Consider the following 27,219-nt stretch of genomic DNA (forward strand, 5'->3'; position numbering starts at 1 on the left):
TTCAACACTTGACAGATAACACCTACTTAGACATTAAAAGTTACACAGATTGAAAACAGAAGCTTAAATACACATACAAAGTAAATCCATATCTATGATAAATATTTTGTTTAGAACTAGAATTTACCAATTAGAAAACTTTATTTGAAATAAAATTATGAACAAATATATTCTACAACTCCTAAAATAAGTGTCATTAGCTATTCTTTTGTACAACTTGCTTTTCTGATAGGGGAGATTTTCCAATGGAGATTCTTTGGAGATGGGTTGAGAGAGTAAAACTCATTTCAAAACAAAGGTCAGTTAAACCTCCCATTCAAAAATCCTTGAAATGGCTTTTAAGGAACCTGTCTTTACCTCCCCAAACCTTTTGGGTTTGCACTCTTTATATGCCAAGTTTTACAAACTTGCTGTTATGCTAGATATTTAACTGGATGAGAGAGTATTATGGGTTTCTTCCTCCCAGGTGGAGAGAAGACTCTTATGTCCCCTAACTAATGCACTGATTTATTCATCTGGTATTTCTTAAGTAAAACAGACATTTCTAGAAACCACAGAGACATCTGCAGGACATTTAGGGTTCTCATTAAGTCACTAATGTAGAATAATCCAGCTGATAGTCATAGGATTACGATGTTGCTTCCTTTGATTTAATTCCTGCACCAGCAGTAAGATGTCCGGCCCAGTCCTTTTTTCTTGCAAGGGAAACACTGGTTTATAAATAGACTGAACTACCTTAAATGTCTTTTCCAACCTAATGATTCTATGTTTTTCAGATGACAGGTATTTCTCAAAACAGATACTGAAGGACCTGGGAATAGCTTTGCTTTCAATTGCTAAATTATTTTGATACCTGTCGTGGGATTTACACAACAGTCCATGTAAACAGTAAAAACATACACTTTTTTCCTTGTTACTTAACATTTTTCTTAGCATATAATCACTAAGATTTCCTTGTCTACCAGCTGCTTAACCTAACACCTTCTGAACCATTCTTTCAAATAAAAATTCTGAAAGCAATGGATCTCTAAATATAGTAATCCCAACCAAACACAAATTCACCTAAAGTTAAATAAAAAAACAAAACCCTACTATTGCCTTACGGAATATTACTTCACTACTTTCTTAATTACAAAATACAAACATGAACACAATTGAACATTTTTGGTCAAAGTCATCAGAGAAAAGTAACTCTAACTTAAAATTGCTAAGTACAGAACTAATGTATCTGAATCTAAGAGAACATTTTCTGTGGGCAGTGTCTTTTTAGAGAGTCACAGGTCAAAGATAATAACCAGCTACTCTAGATATTCAAACCTCCTTTCTACCAGAAATAATTAAATGTATGAACTCACATACACTCTGTTCATGACCTCAATGTGGTATGAGAGTAAGAGGAGGCTAAGTGTTAATATTTCATGTAGCATTAAAAAATACACAAAATTTCAAGACCACTGAAGGTTTAAAAACAAACAAACACAGAAACAGAAAGAAAAGCCCACCAATCACCAAACTAAGCAAAGTTTGGTGCAAAGTCAAAGCTGCAAAGAAAACTTCTGTTTTAATACCCAGTGACTTCGGTATTTACCCAGGCTGAGGGGTTGAGTTGTTGCCATGGAGTTAGATACACATATAAAAATCAAGACAAACACAGGGGAAAGCCCCCCCAGCCAATAAGCTGAAACAAATATTCATACACATCCTAAAACACAATGGGAGGGGAAGGCAGAAGTGTGATTATTATTTGTACTGACAAAAGGTACCATTAGTCTGCCAATGCAGTTAACTATTAGGGTACTTTCAAAGCCCACACTCAGGTTCAGAACCTCTCCAATAGTAAGCACCCAGAAAGATTCTCACCTTTTGTAACATCCCCCAGAGGATGGATAAATTAACATTACTAATCTGAACTGCTGAGTTTAATATTCTTGAACTAGCTATACTTTTTCATCACCTGTGTTTTCAAACAAAAAAAAGAACAACCATGCATTCCTCTACCCGCCCCCATCTTGCTTATAAAGGGATCTATCTCTCTTCTTTCTCTCACATCCAAGCATATTTAGGCCCCAAAACTACTATTCTATTACCCAATTTGATTTTATTTAGATGTCAAAAAATCTTTTATATTTTATTTAAATAAAGTGCCAATTATTTTTTCATCTACAGAAAGTATTCTAATTACATGTTCTAATTAAAATGGAACTGAATACACAACAATTTTATTAGTAAATTATGGCGATTTTATAAAAGGAAACAGTGTACAAAAGTACTTTAAACAGCACAATTCACATCCACTGTCAATATTATCTGGGTTTTGTCTTGAAGGAAACAAGTTCTCACCTGATACTAAACCTGATTCTGAGAATATAAGAATGCAGCCCTTTGTGCTCTACAAACATCAGGAAACAAATCCTTTCCTTCACACATCCTCCTTATGTCTCTTTTTAGCAATGTGATGTATTTTAGTATATCCCATTTTCAGAAAATGAAAATAAGTAGGAAGGCAGAGAGGAAATGTTTCCTTCCACATTTGAACAAATTATCCATAGCAACATGCAGCCTTAGAGTTTTTAATTCTGCACAACATGAATTTCTGTAAAAGCAATATTCAGTCAGCAATTTTTTGGCTCTCTACAGATGCCATCATCCACTGCAAGAGTCATTATTCACCAATTCTTTCCAGCATTTTTGATCACTGGATGCAAATGTGGTAAAAAGAAAACTAATCTACCTCCTTTGTGTCACTTTCCCAGAATCCTAATTAGGAAGTGTTATTCTACTGTCACTGGAAACCAGTATTAACCATGCACTATTTCCTCATGCAAAACACAAACAGAAGATGAATAATTTCTTTTCCTTCTCTCAAGCTCAATTTATTCTCCTATTCTTCATGCCTCTTGCTAAGTCTTTTGAAAAAAATTGCTTATACTTCCAAAAAAAGTGTAATTCCTCCAGTCTATATAGAAATGCATCTGCCAAGTACTCACAATAGGTAAGTAATGGAGTGGAAGCTTTTGTTATATATACATATTTATATATATTTTGTTATATATAACATCTTGTTATAATTCAAAATTTGGAAAAAAACTCCCTACAAAGACAGAAGAAATCCCCTGGCCTCCCCAAACAACACACACAAAAAAAAATACCCCCACCCTATTACCTTCTATGCAAAGTTCCTGGTAAGATTTCACTTCCTTTGACAAAACGAGCCCATCTAAGCATCTTTATATAAATTGGGCTGCGTGGTTGAGAGCTGCAAGGGTTGAATTCCCTGTTTTCACAGAAGCGTTGCCCCAGTGCACCTAAAGGAGTGAACTTTCTCATGTCTGTCAATGGGCCACAAAGGAGCTGGACTGAAGAGGCGACGGAAGGATTTTGGGGAGTGGTCTGAGTCTGTTTTAACCATCACATGCCCAAGAAATTAATTCTCTCACACCACTTCAAAACTCAATCTGAATATTTTAGTAAAATTACCTGTACCATTTCCTAACCCTTTTCACTTGTGCAGTATGTGTAGAAGGTATTTAGCCGTGTAAGAAAATCTCATTCTCTGGTCTACTTTTCTACTGTTTCCCAGACACTACTATGACATCCACTTGCTAAAGCTGCACTGTCTCTCTGGAGCAGGCTCACATCAACTGTAATAAAAAAGTCTGACATAAAATTAATTTTAGATTTTTCATTTCAGAGGTGGTTTGGAGGTGGTTTTTTTTTTATTTCATGGATAGGGTTTGTTGGCTTGCATTTTTTGCTGGGGGTGATTGACTGTTCTTTTACAAGGTTATTTCTGCTGATTTTTTAATCCAGTGGGATGTAGAAAGGCTTTGCTGGGGTTTTGAGTTTAGTATGCATGCGTGTGTATACATGGGTATATGCACATAAACATTTTTTACCCCCCAGCACACATAACTCCCTTCAGTTTTCTTACACATGGGCATTTGCCACCATTTGAGATTGCACTTGGGTATGTGACCTCATCTCAGGCTGGTGAGATGCAATTATGACATCTCAGAGACTCCAGTCCTTCTGGAAATCACATGAAGTGGCATTAGACATCTAACACTTTGGCAGCAGCATTAAGCCTCCAAGACTTCTGACTAAGAACTATAAATCCAGGAACACTGCCAAGTACACAAATCTTGCATATTAGTACCATTAGGGAAGAAGCAGCATGTCCTTGGCTTAGGCAGCTCTTTTCTTCTGTCTCTGATCCATACTTTGAGATTTTTTTCCCTTTTTATATGAAGTCCTTGCCTCATTGTTATGGGCAGAATTCCATGCCCAGAGCAAACTGCATCAGTGCCTGGGAGCCTGCCTGCCAAATCCCTGCTGTCAGTGCATCCATCCATTTGAGGATGTTCTACTCATTAGTACGGAAGCTTATGCAAACAGAGAAACCAAAGTCCTCAGATTCTCTGTTATGGACACTAGAAGTTTTAGCCCTGAAATGTACTGACAAACACCAAAACATTTAAAATAATACACTCAGATTTTCAAATATTTCCTATCAGCTGACATTACCAGTACAAGCTTCATAAAATGGTGCTGCACTTCAACAGCATACATCTTTAGAATCAGAATTAAAAATTACTTCTAAATCATCCACTCTACATGTATGCACTTACACAGTTCTTGAGCTGAAACTGCCCATAAAAGGTTTAATGTATTGGGTTGAAGGGGAGGTTCTACACTGAACAGTGATTATGAACAAAGAACAGCTTATACATCAGGCAAGTCACTGCTGTACTCATCTAAAACCAAAACAATTTTGCAGGTTCCTAGGTTTTGAGTGGTTGTTACTGCAAAAGCAAATGATGAGGAAGTTCCATTTCCAGTTTTGGAAAGCTGTTAGGAAGTTTTTTTTCTGTTGTACTGCATTTGATCTTTTATCTCGCTAGCCACAGGAGGACTTCCATCCCATAGGATGAATAATTAATTACATTTTGGATACATACAGGACTGACTGCTATGATACTTTTTGGGGAACTTTTTTGTACTTAAAAAAAATCATTTTATATTTCACTGCTAGAGAACCTGTTTTAAAAGCTGTCTTTATTTTCCTTTACAAAATATCACGCACCCATCTGTCACTTTTTATGAAGGTATTTTTCAGCACTGTCACAATAATTTCAAAGCAGACAAAATAATGTATATGTTTAGTTACCAGGAGTCCAACAAGATACTATTCACACTCAATACATTGATTTTCTAGCTTAAATAGTCAAACATATTTTTTCTTGCATGACTATTAATTCTGTGTTATGAGAAGATGCCACGGGAAATATAAGTGAGGTTTAACATCACGGTTTCCCTGCAATTCCAATGTCCAGAATACAGAAAATTAGATGAATAGTCTCAAATACTGTACATCCAGTATCTATGCCAATATCAGAGCACAAATTGGTAAATGTAATGTACAAGGTGATTTGTCAAAGTATTGGGATTCCACTTCAAAACTGAAATTCCAGTCAGCAAGTTGTACCTTATAAATTCACTTTATTAATAGTCAATGTCACATTAGGATGACTACTCAGCAACTTAAAAGGAGAGGCCAACCAGCTACAGGGTAACTATAGAGTTCAAAGCAGTGATGGTGGGGAAAGGGAAAGAAAAAACCCAACACTACAAGCAAAACCACATTGCTCCTCCTTCCAAAAAAGTAAGCCACTAGTCCTTTTGAAAATATTCAAAGTAACACTACAAAGAAGTATTGCAGAAGGGTCTGGAGCACAAGTCCTATGAGGAGCAGCTGAGAGAGCTGGAGGTGTTTATCCTGGAGAAAAGGAGGCCCAGACTCTCTCCAAATGCCTGAAAGAAGGTTGGAGGCTTCTACAATGTCTTAGTGGAAAGGACAAGAGGAAATGGCCTTAAATTGCATCAGGGGAGGTTCAGATTAGATACCAGAAATATTTTCTTCACTGAAAGAGCAATGAGGCATTGGAATAATGTCCAGGGAGGTGATGGAGTCACCATCTCTAGAAGTTTCCAAGAGGCAACTGTATGTGACACTTAGGGATAGGGGTGCTGGGTTGATGGTTGGACTAGATGACCTTGAAGGTCTCTTCTAACCTTGATGATTCTGTGAAGCAGTTACATACAAGAAACAATGAGCCTCATATTTTAGAAATATAAAGCAAATTTATATATGTATACTAGGGAGGTTGGGGTGAGTTTTGGGTTTTGGTGTTTTTTTTTCCACAGTATAAAATACATATTTGTCTTTTCCTGAAACTTTTTTCTTCTAAACTAAAGATCAGCATTTGAAATCCATTTATACTGAAGCAAACTTGAAGCCCTTTCTAAAACTATCCATTCTAAATTCCTATTGCAGAACAGCCATAAGTTATGCACTTTCAAGGGCTTTCTCAAAGTAATTAGTGCATATGTTCTTTGAAAACAACACCTGATTTGTGTCAATCACACCTATAGGGAGGACTCTGAAACTTAGTCAAAAAAGAAATGGTTGTGATGGTGATGGACACCAGCATCACTTTATTGCTGCAATGGAATGTCCTTCTCAGATGTGTTTTGACTGGTTCATAAAGAAACTCTTTAATATATCTGTCAATTTTAATAATTAAATCTGTGCTTGAAACAGCAGTGTACATACTAAAACAGCAAAGTGGATTTCATTAATTATGTAAAAACTTGAAGGAACAGAAATTCAATATTTGTTTATCTTTACAATGTAGGCTGTTTTGAGCATTTAGAGAACAGTCCATCCCTTTATTTAAAAAAAAAAACAAACCAACCAATCAAAACCAAACATACCTTCAACACGGTTATGCAATTTGTTTTTAAGAGGAACATACTTCAATCTATTTTCCTTCTCAAGGATTTTCTACTGAAAGAAATGTATATATTTTCTTATTGCAAAGGATGAGAGTCTAGATTACTATTAAGGGATTTAGTGTTTTGGCTGGAAAATCTTTGCTTGGAAAGAACCTAGAAAGCTTTAGTACAAGAGTTGACACTAAAGTAAGCACTAGAATGTTTCAATTTACACATCCCTGTTCTCCAGGTGTGGTTTAGAACAAGCACCATCTATTTTACTGTTCAATATTCAGCAGGAATCTGCCAGCCAGGTCTTGCATAAAATAGGAACAAATGTTACTTTCTGCTCAGTGAAGTGAGCTCAGTTCTTACTTTAAGAGATCCTTGACAGTATTATCCCTGACAATAGTCTCAGATCTCAAAAACTAAATATTTAAAGACTTAATGAAAGCTAATTACTGAACTGCAGAAAACTCAGATTCAGTTCAGCAAAATATTTGGTGTGGAAAAATAAACTACAGGAACAAGTCAGTGCTCTGTCCAAGTGGAATAGATGTGCCCTTTATTCAGTCAGAGCTGTAGTCAGTACTTCCATTAAAAAACTTCTTCATCACAAATTTATTATGGGAGTTGCTCAGCAGCTACCTCAAACTGCCTTGTCAGACAAAATTTCCTTTAAATTCAAAGAGCTCTTCTAATACTTAGAGAAAAAGAAAAAAAGAAAAAGCCTGTTGCATATTTTCACAGACACAAGATCACTATCAAAAGTATTTTCTCTACTCTTAATTCACACCATCAGATCCATTTCCCCACCAGGTAGGTCTTCCTAATGCTTTTTCCATTTTACCTTTTCTGGGTTTCAATCTGCCAGTCACAGTTTTATTTTTGACTGCCTCAGTAAACATCCTTGAAATATCAGGAAGCTCTACTGCTCTACTAGACCTGCATTTGCCAAATTCTGCAGCTGCTGCTCAAGTTACACAGACAAACAAAAACAAGTCCTCAATAATTTGAAATTACAACATCTGTAAATCTAATTAGTCACTGACTTCAGAAAGGTAAAATACTGTATTTTTGAGGACACTGTGGCAATAGAAGCTAAAAGTCATAAACTTTGAAATGGCTTACAATGATAGCTGAAAAGGTAGCATCATTCAAACTTACAGACTTCCTTTGAGGAAGCAACAGAATGCAAGATGTTTCCTTTCTTTTAAAACTAAAATGCACCTCTTCAATAAATAAAAATAAAACAAGCAAAGAAAACCCAAAAACAACAACCCCCAAATGAACCAAACAAAATAACAAACCAACAAAAAAAACCCAAACAAACCAAACAAAAAATCCCACAAAACCAAAAAACCTCCACAAAAAACACAACCACAAAACCCCCCAGAACAACAACAAAAAAACAAACAAACAAAAAAAACAACAAAACAAAAAAAAACCAAAATAAAAAAACCTGAAAAAAACAACATCCCCCTCCCAAAAAAACCCCCACAAACGAAAGAAATCCCAAACCAAACCAAACAAGACCCTGAAAAACCCCACTTCTTCCCCCTAAAAAACTAGAACATATAATCCTCTACAGTTAAGACTATTCTTAACACAGCAGGTGGACATAACTACTTTAGGCCTGGCTACAACTTTCCAGAGCACAACAACGAACATTATTTTCTCATCTTTTACAGAGATAATTAGTACTTTCTCATTCCCCTAGTTCCCTTCAGCATTATGGCAACAGGTATAAAAAAAATGTATTTTTTCAAGTGTTGGCACAGAAAAAATATTTTGCCTTTAATCCAAGAAGGTATGGCAGCTATGTTCCTACATACATGCACCTTGGAAATCTAACCAGGGAAAATTTTTAAAGCATAGCAATCAACTGAGAGAGCAATTTGACATCTCAAACAACAACCTTGAGTTTCATAGGTCAGACTAGTTTGGAACAACATAGTCACAAGGGAACTACTGATCTTCACTGTTGTGCTAAGCCAAGGTGAAGACTCAGCCTTTGATTACGCACCAAGGTACACAAGCTGACTAACTGGATTCAGTTCAGGACAGCAAAAAGGTCTCTTTCACAAGAAAAACATGCAGTCAAATTGATTCAAAGAGAATTTGTTCTACCAAGCTATAGGTATTGGCCTAAAAAAACCAAACCACATAACCTGTGCAAACTAAAGAGAAAAGGAATCCACTAACATAGCAATACTCCACTAGACATGAAATAAACCATGTATTTTATAAATTTTTAATTACTATGTTGGCGAGACAGTAGACATGAAATAAACCATGTATTTTATAAATTTTTAATTACTATGTTGGCGAGACAGTAGCCAGCAAAGCAGCAAATGAGTCTCAATAAAACTAAAGGATGACTAATCTCTACAGTGCTAACTCAATTACCCTTAATTAATGTGATCAGCAGTTGAAGTCAGCTTTAGTCCTCCAACGAATCTCAGCTATTTGTATTTTGAAAGTACGCATCCCCTTCCTTTTCTGTTGCCTTTTACTATTTTTAAAATAGGTCAACCTGGAATCTTAGCACAGCGACTTTTTTCAAGCCCTAAAGCTACATCTTAAAAATATTACCCTTCAGAGTCCCCAGCTTTCAGGTCTAAGGACATCCTTACACGCTCCAGCAAGATTTCTGATCCGGACAACCAAGGGACCAAGGCCACAGGGCACAACACACTGTACCACATACCATGCTGTACAATTGCTCTGTAACTAGAAACAGTCTAACCAAATACAAATAGGACCAAATTGGCTTCTTTTAAATTCTCTGCATCAGAGAAGCACTGGTTTCACATTGCATTTTTCAAAAAGGCTCCGGATTAAATGAAAAAAAAATTAAAAGCAAGACAAAATCTACCATAGTAAAAGAATTAAATTGAAGACAGTAATGATCATCGTTTCAGCTGAACTCCAAATGCCCTACAACATTTCACTTCAGGTTCTAATGACAGCTCCAAATTCTACCTTAAAGCACTCTTGGTACAAGCGACTTCGTATATGAGACCAACAGCAAGTAATTACTAACCTTTCTACATTGACTGGCTTGTCAAATTTAAAGAGAATATAATCTCCAGCAACTGGTGTAACAGCCCAGAAAAAATCTTCCCCTACGTAGGTTTTTTCTAGCGTATGCCCCTGGTAGACTTTTAAAGATGTCGAAACCTCTGCAGGTGGATTCACGTGGATTTTATGCAGTAATGGTTTCAGGAAGTCTTTATCCTAATTGAGAGACAGACAAACATCATGCTGGTCAGAAAACCTTGTTTATTATGTTCCTTTCCCAAGTGGTTACACTTAAAACAAACATTGGCATAAAATAGAAAATGAATGCATTACTCATTTTGGGTGCATCACATCTTGTACTGCTTAGTAATATTGACATGCCATTAAATTTAAAATAATAGAAAAAAATATCCCCAGCAAAAATCCACATAAATGAGCTGGACTAACATTTCTGCTTTATAGTAACCAGTCTATATCAGATTTAATTCCAGCTGGAACAATATACATCATGCTTGAAAATGCAACACAACAAGAAAAAGCCTGTTTTCTCTATTGCCACAGTGTTTTTCATTTAATCACCCTGCTCTGTAAAGGAAGGGAAATACTGTCTACTAACTGTGAGTTTCTGGATCTTCCCTGCTAGAGAAGAGTGGAGGCCAACATGCTGGAAAAGAGAAGGCCTGAAGCGTATTCGTAGGTTAGATTTCTGTCGATCACAATGTTTCTGAAATGGTAGAGGGAAAAGGTAAGGGTGGGATAAAAAACAAAAACAAAACAACACATTAGTAAAAACCAACAAAGGTAAGAACCTAGGCCTATTTATCCAGTTTTCCTTGTTTTCATTCTAGAAATCTACCAAGACTGCTGTGCAAATATAATACTGTTCAAGGTCCTTGCACAGAACATGTTTATTCAGGAAGGGTGTTTCTTGAGAAATGAAGGACCAAAATATGAAGTTTATTCTCCATTTGGAACTTTCTCCAACACTGCTATCCAAACAGAGACATTCTGCAGGGCCTCATGGGTGGTTACATACGTAAGTTTATTTTAGGTCTGTTACACACAGAATCTAACTAGACTTTTGCTTTTTATCCTTACTGCATCCATCTCCACAATCTGAAGCAATAACAGCTATGATGCCCCTGAGAACTGTCCCTTTAAAGTTCTTTTTGAGACAAAAATCTTGACAGGAAGACTCTTCCAGAACATGCAGTAACTATAATGCACACTATGCTGGCTTTCAGCTCTCAAAAATCAACTCATTCATCATCATGAAAACATTTTAGAAGCTTTATAATAAAAACAAACTTACAGCATCTTTCTCAGGGTTACACACTTTCACCCAGAGGATATGGTCCAGGAGCCAATCAATAGGTTTCTCCTTATAAAACATAAATATGAACTCTACAATAAGAGTGATATCTGGAGACTGGAACATTTTACCTGTGGGTGACATTAAGAATAACGGGAGTTACTTTAGATTAGAGATAACATTGTCTTTTGAAATCAACGAGATAGCAGATGATAACATTGGTGCCACGACAAGAAATATTAGTACTGAACAACTTGAAATTTCAATGTTATTAGAAGTTCCATACTGTGGCAGTGTGTGAAATTTAGTTTATTAAGAACACAGCACCGTGACACCATACCTTTCAATTAAATAAAACAACTATTCAAACAAGAACTTGTTGTCATATATCTTGGTGCTATCAAAATACTCAGTGTATATTCAGTGTACCACAACACAGCCTCCTTAAGAATAGAAACTGTCAGTTTGAAAAATTATGTGAAAGAAGAGTTGTGGATTGCTATCTACTATTCCCCATGTCATGTGTAAGTTGAAGCACCTGAGAGTATTGCAAGAGTTATCTGCCCAGTCACACAATTTCAGCTTCTACAGGTACAAAAAGCAGAGATGCAATACCTACCACCAACTTCAGAACCTTCTGGGTAGGAAATCAAAGGGAAAGAAGGAAGCTACCAGAACATATCCAGAGACAACGCAACGCAAAGAGAGACATCCCACAGTGACCAGAGTCTTTTTCTGCAGTGCAAAGGCCATCAGCAGGACTTCTGGGTGGCACTGTGCAAAAGGATTCTTGGGAATCCTGCAGACTGTGAGGCTTCAAGGAGCCCTTTGCAAAAGAAGGAAACTTACTGTTCACAAAGAAAGTCTGTTTAATATCAACATGAGCAATCACCTCCATGGTTGTGGAATACACTTCTCTGGCAGTAGAGGTATCTGAAGAGAAAAGTGGCCAGTACATGGAGTTTTTGTGTTAATCTGAATGCACCACTTGAAGAAGATGCCTTGTATGAAAACACTGCCCAGGAGCAACACAACTGGGAGTGGGGTAGTCCAAGGCTACAGATAGACTGACAAGTGCTTGTACCAGGGACTGCACTGAAGCATTGAACAGGCTGCTGAGGGGAACACTTAACACACCATCCCTGGAGGTATTTAAAAGACGTGTACATGTGGCACTTGGCAACATGGTTTAGTGGTAGATTTGGCAGTGCTGAGTTAGTGGTTTGACTCGATGATCTTTGAGGTCTTTTCCAACCAAAATGATTCCACATGCCAGCTAAACTCCCAAAGGCAGTTCCAGATTTCAAGGCAGATTCAGAAAACATCTCCAGGTTTACAGATGAAGTCCAAAGTCTTTGCTAGGTTACAACGGAGAAGGCAAGGAAGAAAGACATCACGTAACAATGAATCTCTCAGGAAGACACCAGCTGAAATGATTCAGTTCTGCAGATGTTGCTGAGATGTGGGCAGTGCTGGACTTAACAGGGATGGGCTCTTGGGGCATGTGTGCATCAACAGCTCGAGGTCCAACAGAAACTCTTTCCAATGCATATCTTCTGTTTCTCCACATTTTAGAGTGCTGTACAACACACTAACACAGCACTCAGGCATGGGAAATGCTTTGAGCGTTTTTTCCAGTTGTGAAGAGGCCTCCATAGGCTTTCTAAATAGCAAATTCCAGAAGTGGTAAAGGTTCTAATATTTTCCCCTACTCTTAGGAAAACCAGCTGGAGTAGACGTTAAGAGGAGATCACCGGAAGAGCTTTGCCCTTTTCAGAAAACAGGTCTGATGCAATCTTTTTTCTTTATGACTTGTGTGAAATTGGATAAGAACAAAGCCAATGGAAGAACACTCAAAGGAAACTCTGAGAGGAGTTAGAGGTGTCTGAGTTAGACTACATCATTATCCATGCAACAAATATGGAAGAAGCATCTGACTAAAGCACCAATTATTTCACCTGTTAGAATGATGTTATACTCACTATAGTGGACAATTTACACATTGGGGTGGAAAAGTAAATGTGCTAAAACATTAACTGATTTGACATTGTTATATCAAAGTCCCTTAGAGAAACTTCTCATCCAGCCCTTTACAAAGCAAAAATCATCATTACTTTTAAGTGGCTGTTGCAATGAGGTCATCAAATAGGTATCTCCACATGAAAATACTCTGTAACTAAAATTTGAAACTCCCACTACACAAGGGACAACTCCTACTAAGCTAGGGACAAATGTAAAGCTTTATTCTTAAAAGACATAAGAAAAATGTTATCATTTTTATTAGTACATTGTTAGTATTTACACACTATATTGTCACATTGTTTAACATTATTTGTGGAAGTAAATATTTAAAAATGAGTAGGAAACAATGATATGATTAGTTAAATGTTGTGTAAAATACTCATGCAGAATAACAGCTTTCAGCTTGCTACACTTCCAACTAAATAGACCCAAATTTTCCTGGTGATTCATCTCTGCCTACTGCTTTCAATGGCAGAGAGCAGAAGAGAAAAATACGGTAAGCCCTAACAAAACACCAGCTAAAAAACAGGACTAATCAGATGTTTCTGGGATTTTTATGGGACTGACACCATCACTTCTAGGTGACACCTGCTGAGGCAGTCTGTCAGTCACATCTGTTTCCATACGAAGTGCACCTTTCCATGTGGTGTCAGAGAGCTGCACAATACAATGAGAGTCAGAAGACAGAAATATCCCCATAATATTGCCCTAATCTCAATGCAAGTAGATTGAAGAGACAGTTTATCCTCTTCCAGGACCTATTCACAGCCATGATACTCTAGAATCCTTTTCTTCTACCCAAGGACAGAGCAGAAGAATCACACTGACATTTTTTCCTTTGACTAGCTCATCTTCTGAAGAATATAAGGTTTATTGTCTTTACTTGTCCTCACTCACAGACCACGTCACTTAGAACTTGGCATGAAGGTACAGGATCAATCCTACAATTAAGTAAACTAAGAACAAGACTGAATGTAAGAGTAGGAATTTACTCTAATCCCTAATTTAAGTAATCTTAATTTTATATAAAATAGAAGCAGGATATCAATTATTTACCTCCATATAGCAACCTTGTCTAGGCTCAGACGCAGTCTCCTCTAGGCCAGCACTCTACTGTGCACCATGAAGTCAGCCACCCAAAACTTGGGGAATAATTTAATTGCCATGTTGATGTCACTGGGCACACCAGGGTAAAACAAACAAGCAAACAAAACCCAACCAACCACAAACAAACCAAGCAACCAAACCACTCTGATACATCCAACTGCAGGTAGTCAGAGTAAGTGAGGTAAGCCAGCTGTACCTGCACTGGCATCTTTAGACCCAAGTAGCCTCTCTGCATTACACTGCACCATGGAAGTGTTCAGCAGTGGAGACAAAGTCTTCTCACATTAATTTCTAATGAACACTGGAGCAAAGACGAACAGGAAACACCGTGATTCCAAAACAAGCCCTTGTCCTCTTTCAGTAATTAAGGACAGACATCCACATACCACTTTCTGAAATGCCGTCACCACTGTCCACACACTGCTTGGCACAGTTTGGCCCAGCCCCTTGTCCCTCTGTATAACGCTGCCTCACTCATCTGTCATTTCTGTCTCAGGACACCACCAGCACAGCAGTTTGCCATGAACCATGGCCCCTTTTTTGTTCCATTAGAACAGTCTTCCTACAGCAGCTCAAAACCAGAACTCTGCAGTGAAGCATCTGGTGAAACAGGTCTTCAAAGTTCTGGATCCTTGACTGGCCACACCTAGTCCTTGTAATGGAAACCAGCCCAATACAACACCTACTGCACAGATCCAACACCCAGCCCCTCTGAATCCACATCAACCAAGCCCTTGTCTAGTCTCTCCTAAGCAAGAGCAGCAACAGCAGCCTGGCTTCCCTAGGACACAGCCACAGCCCAAGAACAAGCGGCAGCATTTGCCAAGGTCCTTCTGTCCTGCAGTTCCCATGAGGAAAGTGCTGTGAGCCACAGAACCATTGAGAAAGCACCCAAATCCAACCTAGAGGCTGCCGACTGGTCATTCCCAAAGCGCAGTCAAAAATCATCAAGCCAAAGACACCTAAGCAAAACACTACAATGAACACACACTGTCTCAAACTGCACACTCTGTGAGAGAATTGAAGCAATGGCTCATCTTGCACGGTGTTCATGCACTTGGCACAGTAGATGGGAACAGATATAAACCCAGGACACTGTGCTGACAAAACTTCACAGCTTTTGGATTCTGGGTGCACACAACCTACCATTGAGAAGAAACTTCAGAATCTGAAAGAATTAAGAGACAAAGGTAAAATCTTGCTCCATAAAACCCTAGAGATACAAAATGCAGACTTTCTCCAAATTATTTGTCTATATTGATAAAAACGATGATCAGGACTGAAAAAAACAAACAAAGCAACTGTGGAACAATTTCTGATTTACTGTTCCCTGACAAGACTTCTATTCATTTTTCAGTCCTTTTAAAGGCCATCCTTAGTGAATTATTCTGGTCCTCTCAGTATTTTGCTGGCAAATACAAGGCACACACAAAATGAAACACTTTGTTTTCTAGTTCTCTGAACTGCAAATATCTAAATCATCCATTTTAATTCCTCCACATGAGCATCACCAATATTGAGTCTACACCAACAATAATTTTACACCTGCAAGCACATATTCTAGCTATAGCCAATGTTTTCAACGCTTTCCCTGTTAATGGTATGCAAATTGCTGGCATTAAACCAGAATCTCTTTGAAGTTATTTAAAGCACAAATGTTTGACTTGATCTACTCCTTCCCAAACTTCAACTGTGTGCACAGCTTGAGCAAAACTGCAATCAGAACAACTTAAAATAATCAGAACAACAGGCCTTAAAACATCAGGGCACAATAAGACTCAGAGGAACTGTATAAGACAACTAAAAGGCCATTTCAGGCCACTCCAATAAATGTTTATGACAGCAGGCATTACAGTTACAGTGCAAGGACTGTAGTTCCTCTGGAAAACACTTCAGCTCACAGGCAGTTGGATGACTAATCATTATTCCTCATAAAAAGCTACTAGGACTTTCCTACATTAGGTCACAGGGCTCCCAGTGCAAACAAGAATCCAGAAGAGTAAAAGATACATCTCCTTCCACAGAGCTTCTTAAGGAAACAGCATGCATCTCACCCATTATTTATTAGATACTTGACAGCACTTAAGACTATGCTTTCAGGATTAAAAAAAAAGCAAAGGAAGCAACGTCTGTTCCATGGCAGAGGTGACAGAATTCTATAATCCCGCTGTCAGCCTAAATAGCTACATTTGCCATTTCCTCATGTAGCACTTGCATAAATTAGATTTTCAGTTCAGAAACACACTATGACAAAAAGTCCCACATTTTTACCTTGCAAACTTGCAAGCTAATCAAGGTTTCCAACAGCTAACAGCAAATCAGCCATACCTCTCTTTTTGAGATATTATTTCTAAATCAGTAGCATCTAGACAACAGTTGCCCAGAAAAGCTGTGGATGCCTCAGCCCTGGAAGTGTTTAAAGCCAGGCTGGATGGAGCTCTGAGCAAGCTTGTCTAGTGGAAGGTACCCCTACCCTTGGCAGGGGAGTTGGAACTGGTGATCTTTAAGGTCCTTTCCAAACCAGGCCATTCTATGATCCTGTGAATTGAGTGCTCTACATTCTTTCTTGGACATCTCCACATAAAGCTGATCCCCAGTTACAAAGTACTGTTACTCCTCCCAAAGGTATCTGCATTACCAAATTACCACAGTATCAGTCTGCACCAAGATCCATAAAGGGATAGCAGAGATAAGGCAAATCTACATTACTTGCATAAAATTTCCAAGCAATATATGGTTATAGCACACTAATGTGTACCAGAGCCAAAAGTTTTACTTGCTCTTATGAATACTATTTTTTCTTTCAAAACTTAAAAACAGGATAAGTGGCTATATCAGAAGAAAAAAAATTTAATTTAATTTTCTAGGTAGAAAAGCAATGTTAAGATCTGTAGCCATAGTTAAATGCATCTGAAATTCTACTGATATCATCTAGTTAAAAGGAAGCAAACAAATATGATACAAGGAACAAAGAACAGGGATGCAAGAAGCAGAAGCTAACCAGTAAATTTAGCTACAGCTACTTTCAGAGCCCACACTGCCAGAAGTATACAGACAGTATAGAAATTATTTTTAAACAGTTGTGCTTTTGATTAAGCCATATCTCAGTATTAAGATCTACCTAACCCACCAGGCCTGAACACTGTGCCCTCAACAACAGCAGGGAACAGAAAGGAAGATTCAAATACAAAAATATTAAACAAGTTAAGTGACCTGAAATACAACTGCATGGAGTTGACAGAGCACGTCCTAAAGTGTAAGCTGGTTTTATGCACATTTGACATGTCATTCTCACCATGTGACAATTTGTAAGCGAGCACACTCCATTACTAAATCAGACAAATGTAGAATAAATGTAAATTCCATAGCCCAGGAGCTTCTTACAGAATTTACACTTAAAGTGCAATTAAACTGGAGGTGAAACTCAAATTGTGGGCTTAGTCTGGGTTAGTGTTTTAACTGTTCAGCAGTAGAAACAAAGTCTTATCAAATGCTGTATTCAACCAGTCCCTGTTAACACATAACAGAATGTCGTGAGGAGTTCCCCAGCCAAGGAGTTTATTTAGGGCAAGATGTCAGTAAACTACTTAAATTCTTACTTTCCTATACTAGGCAGCATAATTTCCTATTTCTCCCACCTCTAAGGCCACAGAACCAATCCCGTAAGTATTTCAGCAACAGTGTATCTCTGATGGTAGCCCAAAGCAGTTAGGTGATGGTCAGGTGCACAAGGAGACTCTGTATAAAGACACTTCACTCTGCCCATTTCCTTCCCTCCTCCCCATTGTTTCTGTAGGTTAAACTGGCAGCAAGTCTACAGAATACCATTCTGTACACTAACATAGCATGTACAAGGAATAATTACTGTTTTCCTTTCTACTCCAAGAACCTCTGAGACCCCCAAAGTCAGGGAACTATTGCACACCCAGTGCTGGGCTGGAAACAGGATAGCACTTATTCAAGTAGTGCCAACATTCTCAATTCTCAGAACCATTATGGGTCACCGACCTAAAAATGAAACCATTCTCTGGCAAGTAGATCCAAAGGAAGGAGAAGCAAGAATTTCCAAGAGAATGATAGAACTCAAAGCTGCACTTTTATCTGGTACATATAGGATTTTCTTTCTGTTTTGAACTCAGCTCACTGCCTTCATATTGGAATTGTTTGTGTTGACCACAGAAATCTCCAAAGTCTGCCTCAGCTTTTGATTTTTCCTTACATTCCTCCAGCTTGCTGCTTTTCAAAAGATCATAACACATCAGTTCAGTAATGAAATAACCTTTTGATTTGTAAAATCCCTTCAAAACTTCTCTATCATTGCTCTCCTGTTTAGTATCTCTCCATGAAAAGGTATTAGTGTAAGAGCAAAGAACCAAAATTTCCAGAGCACCCTTGCAGTCGACCCACAACCCGAGATTCTACATTAACTCCTCTCACGATTGCTCACTGCAAATGACAGATTCTGACTGCATCAAGGAAGGAACAGATTGTCATAACTTCTTCATGAAGCAGAAAGACGGAGACAGAACAGGCTTTGCAACAAACTGATGCCTGCTAATTCTTAGAAATTTTGGCACAAACACCAATGAAGTTATTTTAGGTGGAGCTAATTTTCATGGTTTTTCTTTACTTCAGTTATGTTCTAATTACACTTTCGTTTTAACAGCAGCTAATTTAAAAATAAGTCATGCCTTGCAGTTTGAGTGTTAGTATTTTTATAAGTCAACCTTTGTTTATAAAAATGTCCTCTTTTCCAACAGTTTGAGTTTGCCTCCATCATACTAAAGTATATGAAACAAATGAGGGGCAAAAGCAACAACCATGAGCTAAATTGAAGTTCCTCAAAAAGGCAATGAATTTCTTCTTCTTGGTCTATTTCCAGTACAAAGAAGATAGCTTTGAAGTCGGATAACTATTAATTCAGAGTCTGAGTATGAATGTGTTCTTTCGAACTGCAAAAGTGAACATTTTCTTACCAATGAAACCCAGCTGAGAAAATTCCAGAATCATCCAATCTTCAGAAGCGAGCTGAAGCGCAAAATTTTTTATTGTGCTGAAATAATTCTGCTTGACAACAATGTCATCTTCAAGCTAGAGGAAGGTAGAAGTGATATCAACATTAAAAAAAAAGCATTAGAAAAGCAATAGAAAAAAGTACAGCTAGGAAATACTGACATAATATATTGCTAACACATAGCCATATATTTCTAATGCTAGCACTGATATAAAACAGATGCCATAGCCTGGAATAACTATTGTAGGGATCAGTGTGTTTATTTGTGGAGAACTATTACAGAATCCTTCTGTACTAAGAATCCACAAACACATCTTGACTTCTTACTTCAGAGCACTGCTTTTTCAGCTTCTTTCTCCAAAGGAAAATCATCCATGAAATAATGTTAGTCTAAGTGGCATCATCAGAACAAGTTCAGTATCTGTATTATTTGTTCACAAATGTGACTTTGCTCACAAATGTAAGAGCACTGGAAGAGTTTCTCTTCTGAGACAAGAGGCTGTGAGACACAATATCTGCAGAGGTAGGATTCATTTCACCTGTGCAGCAGCAGCACAGGTGCACAGTCCATAAGCACCTAGTCCAGGCTGCAGAAGTGCCAACACGGGGTGCTACAACTCCTTTTATTCACAGTTAAGTGCAGGCCATTGCTGCACTAGAGATCCTGCTTCTCCTGTCCTTTCTCACAGTGCAGTCGTGCCCTCTCCCTTGTGCTGGCACCAATATTTGTGCAACTTCCTGCTATCAAACCAGACTGTCACGTTATTGGCTCACCAGCTTCTCAGAGAGCTGGGACTCCACCAGCTCTCAGAGAGGAGTCAGCATAGCTTTGTGAAAACTAGATGAGATGTGTGGGACTTTACACCTCAAGGACACAGGCACAAAATCTAAATAAAGATCATTAGTGCAGTTACTAAATCTGCAATACTTGTAGGTAAGGCTTCTACTTCTAAGCAGAAACACATGATAAGAACAATTCTGAGGTAAACTGAAGAACTGCTTAACTCTGTTGTTGGAAACCTCTTTATTAAAAAAAAATAAGAAAAAAATCCCATGTCTATACACAGCAATCATGTTAAAGTGACACTGCACTTTCAAAAGAAAATAAAAATAGATTTTAGTTTCCTTTCCACTAAAATCTATGCTGGCACTTTTTTTTTTTTTTTTTTTTTTTTTTTGCCTAGGCTACTCAATAATTCATTTGGGGGTCAAGGAAAAAACAGTAGTTAAGCTGGTTGGATTCCTTCACATGTTTGCCAGGCATCTTAAGAGAAGTGACATAGGACAAATTACTTTCTACTTCAGAGACAGTGAGACAGTGTCCTCCTCAAATTACTTCCCCATATAACATGACCACCATACTTAATGCCCTCTTTAAATGACAGGATCAAGTTCTCTGTTCTGTGTAGGTCCTTCTGATGTGTCCAACAACATAATTTCTGGAGACTCATTTGAAAACTTGTCTCAAAATAAAGAAAAAAAATTTACCTGAATGTAATAAACCCCCTTTTTCTGGGCATACATCATAAGAAAACAATAATCCAAGTTTTGTTTTGTCCTCCATCTGAAATTAAATTGAAAACTTAAGGTTTATGAAAAAAGGTTATTTCAATACATGCTGGCAATAGAAAGTAAACTTCATTATGAAGAATGACACATATTAGTGAAAAGTTAGGACAGCTGCTTTTGGCACTGTTCCCTCAGGAAATCCACTGTCTGAAAAAAAAAAAGGATCAAAGCTTTCACCTCATGCTTTTATACAGACATCAAACTGGTTTAATTTGAACCTGACTTTGTGACAACTACCTGACATTTCACTGAAAACACGTGTGCATTTAAAATGGTAATTCAACAGGAACTACTGGGTTTTACCCTGTATTTCATGAAGAAAAACAGTAAATGAAAGAGTCCACATACAGGAATAAAAGTATATCAAAAGTCTCAGTTCTCCTTCCCAAAATTTAACATGACATGGATTCAACCAAGCATAGGCTCTGATTGTGCACAGAACAGCACATAGCTAGGAATGAGATGGACTCACACAGCAGTTTTAGCATCTCCACACTTGCAAGAATTACAGTAAGAAAACATTTCAAGAATTCACATCCCACTTGCCGTTTTATAAACAACAAAAGTGTGGGTGTGGGAGGAGAAGGGAAATATCTGGGGGAATAAACCTACCTCACTCTCTCTTTTGAGTCTCCAAATGTTTCTTTCAAGTTTGTCAAGTCAGGATAATATGTTGCAGGAGGGGCTATTACTTCCACCAAGCCAGAACTGATCTCTGTAGAAAACCTGTCAACAGAAACACCCTGAAGTCACAGGACAGATTCTGAGACCGGTACTCCTGCTTGCTCTCTGTTAGAACAGTTATTGTGTCTGGTTACGAGGACTCGCTCAAATGAGGCATATAAAAGAACAATAGTATAGAGGAAAGTATTGTTTTTCTAAGCATGTCCTTCAGAGCACTATTGCCTCTTGCCAATCAGAATCAAACTACATTCTAAACATTTTTTTGCATTTTCTCACAACCCAGTGATATTTTGCTACAGTTCTCTTTGAACATGCAGAAGAGGCAAGGCCCTAACACAGACGTCACAAATTTCCGCTCATGTTTAAACAATCCCATCTGTTTATGGTGCATGAAATAATTTAATCCCACTTACTGTTTTACAGTTTAACTGACTGAATCACTGCCTCTTAATTTGTCATCTCTTACTTTTTTGTTCAAAAGTCCAAAGTTCCATGAAACAAAAAGACATGATCTCTTATTTCCAGAATATTTTAATTGCTTATTGCAACCTGATTTAGTTTATCATCAATAAACCAATAAATCCCCAATTAAAACTACAACTTACTCTCTTTCCAGGCTGGCAACAACACTGTTAACATAATCAAGATCAGTCTGGGGGAAAAACAAACAAAAAAATGAATAGATTACTTGATAGTTCTGGGATTACATGTCAAAAGAACAAAGTAAAATAAACATTGCAGGTGGCTGTCCTTGAAAATCACTTTCATTGTGTAAGGCATTGGAGCAATTCAAGAACATATCACACATGTAACTGTGTCTTACCTCTAGTATTAGAAATTTTTTGTAAACAGAGGGGAATAATTGTATCTGCTCTTAACAGAAAATTGTTAAAACTCACGCTCTTGATGATAAAATGATTGCTGAGTTTGTGTGGGAAGAACTTCATATTTTTATCATACAATAATAATAATATATACAGATATATTACTAAAGATATCTTTCTGGAAAACAGTGCATTGAGCACACACACACTCTTCTTTCAAAGGTACATCTCTAAAGCTTTGCACTTAAATTCCCTAACCACAGACAGCAATGAGCCTACTGTCCCTTCTGATTAGGATTGCTTTTTGTATCAGAGATTGGATCTGAGGGACTACCAATCCTATTGATCACTCAGTTCTCATAGATGCAACAATTCTAAAAATCACTCAGTGAACATACAAATCATGAGATTCTGGAAAAGTCTAGATCATCTAAATTGCCAGCACTGGACAACAATTCAGCCTGGCTGTACACACATGCATTCCAAGAAAAGAGAATTTGTGAACTCATAAATGTGACTGAACCCCCTGGTCTTTGTTATACTTATTAATCTAATGATTTCACATACTGCTTACATTTTTGAAAAGAATAGCCTATAACTCAACCCAGATTCTGGCTCATGAGAATTCTGGAGAAAGAGTTGTCTTTAAATTGTCAGAAACAAAGGAACAGTTCATATTTTTTCTGATGAATTTGTAGCACAGGATATCATTAAAGGATTATACACAGAGAATAAATCCCTCCCAAGCCTTTCTATAGAACTGTTAATCTTGTTTGATACAGGTGCTTACCCTTTGATCTTTAAAAATCACCATTTCTATTTTTTAAAGATTTATTTTTATGAAATCAAACAGAATGCCAGTGATGCATGCTATTCAAAAATGACAACAACAGCAGTGGATTTCTTCCATTAAATACCACAAAAACATGTGAGTGGAAAGTAATCTTGTCATATATATATTCTTCCTAAATGCTGTGCCTAGTGCTTGGCAGAAGTTCTAGTAAGCTGGTAAGGTGCTCACAATTTAAAACTCATCTCACACTGAGTTCCACACAAGGAGACTCAAAAGTCCACATGGACCTTTATATATCAATGTTTAAATGGCTTTATGGATTGTTCATACACATTTAATTGATAGAATGGAGTTAGACATAACTTTTTCTGTTTTGTGTAACAGTTGTAAATCACAGTAACCTAGTGACTACCTAAAAATAATTTTAGTGTATCCATCTTTAGCTGAAGCATTTCTGTTTCTCTCTTTTCAAAACCTTTTTAACATTAAAAATACAGAAACTGCAGTTAAATCATCATGTGAAAAGACAGAAATTTGCATTTCAGTTGGCATGCCACATTTCAATTACCCAGTCCAGCATTAAGAACTCCAACACATCTAATATAGTTCATATTGTAATTGCATATATATAAATCCTATATAAATATAGGATTTATACATATATCTACATACACACACTCAGCAGAAACACAGCTAATTTCTATTCAGTTTTCCAGAGATTAAAATAAATGCCAAACTTCATGCCAGCTGGAATCACATATTTGATCACGAGCCTGAGCCTTAGTGCACATCTCCTTAGCGGGAACATAGTTTTGACCTATTTTCCAGACTACCATGAAGCCTTGCTACTGCTTGTAAAACCATACACTCTTATACAGGAAACATCACAGTCAGAAAAAAAAAGTTCAGAATAAGAGGGTTTTTCCCCTGCTTCCCCTGCTTCCTACTATTTGTTTGCGTGCTTCACATGAAAGGCTGGCAGTTTCCCCAGTCAGAGCTGCAATCACAATAGGATTACATCAAAAAGATGCAGCCTGAAATCTTCCAACCTCACATGGTAGTCTTGGCTGTCACAAAAAGTCAGGAAGGTCTGGTATACCTGCTATGAACATGAGATACAGAAAATGCCACTATGCTGGCATAGCAGGCAGCCTTTCCTTCTCCATCAGCAATCATTGTATCACTAGTGCAAAAGCAGATGGCACTTTTACAATGAAAAAGAACATGTAGATTAGAAGAGTTGATGTCATTTTTCACATGATCAAATGCATTAAAACACTGGTAATTCTGCTATCATTTTTGAATAAACAGTTGTATTTGTATCTACCTGCAGCATATAAGATTCAGAACCAGGATTTCAACACAAAACCCTTCCCCCTCAGGTTGACTGTCCTCTTTCCACATCAGAACTTCAAGAGACAATCAACTCCTCTCATTGCCCAGTCTAACACTAAGTAGGATCTTTGCCAACACCCTTTGGCATGGACATGTCCCAGGAAGATGGCACTTCTAAGTTAATTCATACAACATCATGAAATAAGTATGAGAATACACAACAAATTTGATCAAGCTATGACTATACTCAAGGGAAAAGGTAAGTAGATGGAAGACTTTGCAGGGTAGCAATGGAAAGAAATCTGGAATAGCTAAATTAAATCTAAGGATCTTTCAAGCAATAAATTCAATCAGCAACTTAAAAGCAACAGAAAAAATCCATTATTAATCAAAATCTATTCCTTCTGTTTGACGAATTAAGTGTTTACTGCCTTAACAAAGTAAGATACAAGGTCGTCTTTATCAACCCGAAGGACACAAGATTGCTCATCTCCAAGAATCCTAAACAGGACAAGACAAATACAGATTAATAAAAAGAAGTCACCAAGGAAGAAACTGTAACTGTTCTTTAAGCCACCAGTGAAAATCATCTGGTAGATACTAGGTCAACTTAGGAGTAGACCTGAGGAACTTAAAAATCTGTTTCATGATATCAGTGCTTCTTGTAACTATTGAAATGAAATATTGTTGGTGATCACAATGATACAGTTATGAATGCTTTTGTCTATCAAATCCAAAGGCATTACTAAAACTTAAATCTTTTTTTTTTTTTGTACTAAAACCCCTAAGGCTGAAGATCAAAAGAAATCCCTGGGAATTCTGGATCCATAAAAAAGAAGCACAAATTAATATTTTAAGAGTAAATCCCTTGAAAGCAATTAAGTGCAAAACTGTGTTAGGCCCCAACCAAAGAGTTCACATTTCCAGCCACAAAGATGCATCTTATCAATGAATCACATGAAGCCTTACAAACAACTTTGTCCTGGTGAGTGGATCTCTGAGAACTTCATAATGAAAGGCATAAGTAAGGATGGTTATTTTATTATCAGCAGTTCAAATCTTTTGACCTGTTCTTTCTTCCTAGCCATATGAAATTACTGATCTTCAAGAGAACACAAAACACTTGAAGTAAGACATCTGCTTTTATTTACACCAGACCAAGGACTGATCCCAATCAGCACCTTGCTTCCAGCAGAGGCAGCCATGAAAAGACACATAAAGAATAAGATAAGCACATACAACACCCCCTACTGATATCATCCATGCTCCAACTACTTTCAGCTCAAGTTACTTCCCGAGACAGATGGGACTTTATGTATTTAAAATTCCTTAGTAGACTCATCTTGATGGTACCTTATTAGCATCCCCTTGAGCCTATCTAAACTTGCAACAAAAAAGAAGATTCTATTTTATGAGATCTCTGGAGTTTCATAAGGCAGTGAACATGGCTGTATCTAAGGTTTAACTCTTCACATTAACAATTTTGATGACAAATGCATGCAGAATGCTTTGATGAATCTCTCTTTTAAAAAAAGCCTCAGAGTCTGTTGTAGAACAAATTAAAGTTGCAGATTGTCAGTGAAACAAGTTTTAAAATTTCCTCCATTTTTATAAAATGCTGTACTCCAACTCTCTACGCTTCTGTAGTGCTGGTGAGGCTGCACATCAAGTTTGTGATTATTCTAACATTTGTCTGAACAGATATCATTATTCTCAACAAACACAGAAAGAATCAGAGCAGCAGTGAACTTTCCAACCTTTATTGATTTTTATGAGTAAGTGTGTACACAGCAAAGCACCAGAATACATAAACTAGCAGACAAAATGAGAGGTCAGAAAGTTGTGATGAACAGCTAGCCAAATGTCCTACCAAATCAAGATTTCTACTTTTAAGAAGCAACCCTTTCATACTGGTAAATCCTGACTTCATACCCTCAAGAATGACAGAAGGTAGACTGTTTCTAAAAATATAAGAAAAAACATGGCATTTAAGACCAAAGGTTTATTTACTGTCCTAAGTTGTAAATGGATAGGAAAAAAATTGCAGCCATAGAATCTTTCAAGCTGAAAACAACCCAAAAGGATCATCAAGACCAACACCCAGCTCCTCAAATGACTACCTAAAACTAAACCATACTACTAAAGGTATCATCCAAAAGCTTCTTGAGTTCTGACAAGCATGGTGCCATGACCACTCCCACTGACAGCCTATTCCTGTGACTGACCCCTCAGTGAAAAATCTTTTCCTAGTCGTCTCAACTTCCTCTGATGCAGCTTCACACCATTTCCATGTGTCCTGTCACTGGTCACCAGAGAAAGGACATCAGCATCTCCCTCTTCACTGACCACCTCGAGGAAGCTGTAGACTGTGATGAGGGCACCTCTCAGTCTTCTCTTCTAAATTTAACACACCAAGAGACCTCAGCTGCTCCTCCAAAATCTTGCCCTTGCAGCTTTTCACTATCTTGGAAATTTGTCTAGACTGTTGGATTATCCAGATCTCAATTCTAGAATGTAATCTACTAGAAGTAAGTCTTAAATTATTCAAGAATACCTTTCAAAGAATGAAAAAATCCTTGAGAAACAAGCATGCTAATTTGCATAGTGTGGTCATTTCATTGCTTACTAATTACAATTTTGTTTGATCTTTCATCATCCAGTGGAGTGAGATATTTTTACCAGGTATTTCATATAATGACAAGCAATATAAAATTATAGTCCTCGGGAAAGGCAAACTACACATTTATTTGCCCTGAAATAG

General features: G+C 37.4%; 1 protein-coding gene across 2 annotated transcripts in view; it reads right to left on the minus strand.

The window, feature by feature from the left end:
- The window catches only part of MGAT4A (alpha-1,3-mannosyl-glycoprotein 4-beta-N-acetylglucosaminyltransferase A), a 72,818-nt gene that overhangs the window by 6,784 nt on the left and 38,815 nt on the right, over positions 1-27,219 (minus strand). For both annotated transcript variants that reach the window (XM_063392557.1, XM_063392558.1), the window contains exons 6-12: positions 22,112-22,158; positions 21,435-21,548; positions 20,742-20,817; positions 19,216-19,330; positions 11,111-11,241; positions 10,415-10,522; positions 9,821-10,014 (exon numbers count right to left, since the gene is read on the minus strand). In XM_063392557.1, coding sequence (XP_063248627.1) covers positions 9,821-10,014; positions 10,415-10,522; positions 11,111-11,241; positions 19,216-19,330; positions 20,742-20,817; positions 21,435-21,548; positions 22,112-22,158 — 785 coding nt within the window. The remainder of the gene's footprint in view (positions 1-9,820; positions 10,015-10,414; positions 10,523-11,110; positions 11,242-19,215; positions 19,331-20,741; positions 20,818-21,434; positions 21,549-22,111; positions 22,159-27,219) is intronic.

This window comes from Prinia subflava, chromosome 3 (assembly GCF_021018805.1).
Source record: "Prinia subflava isolate CZ2003 ecotype Zambia chromosome 3, Cam_Psub_1.2, whole genome shotgun sequence".
NCBI lineage: Eukaryota > Metazoa > Chordata > Aves > Passeriformes > Cisticolidae > Prinia > Prinia subflava.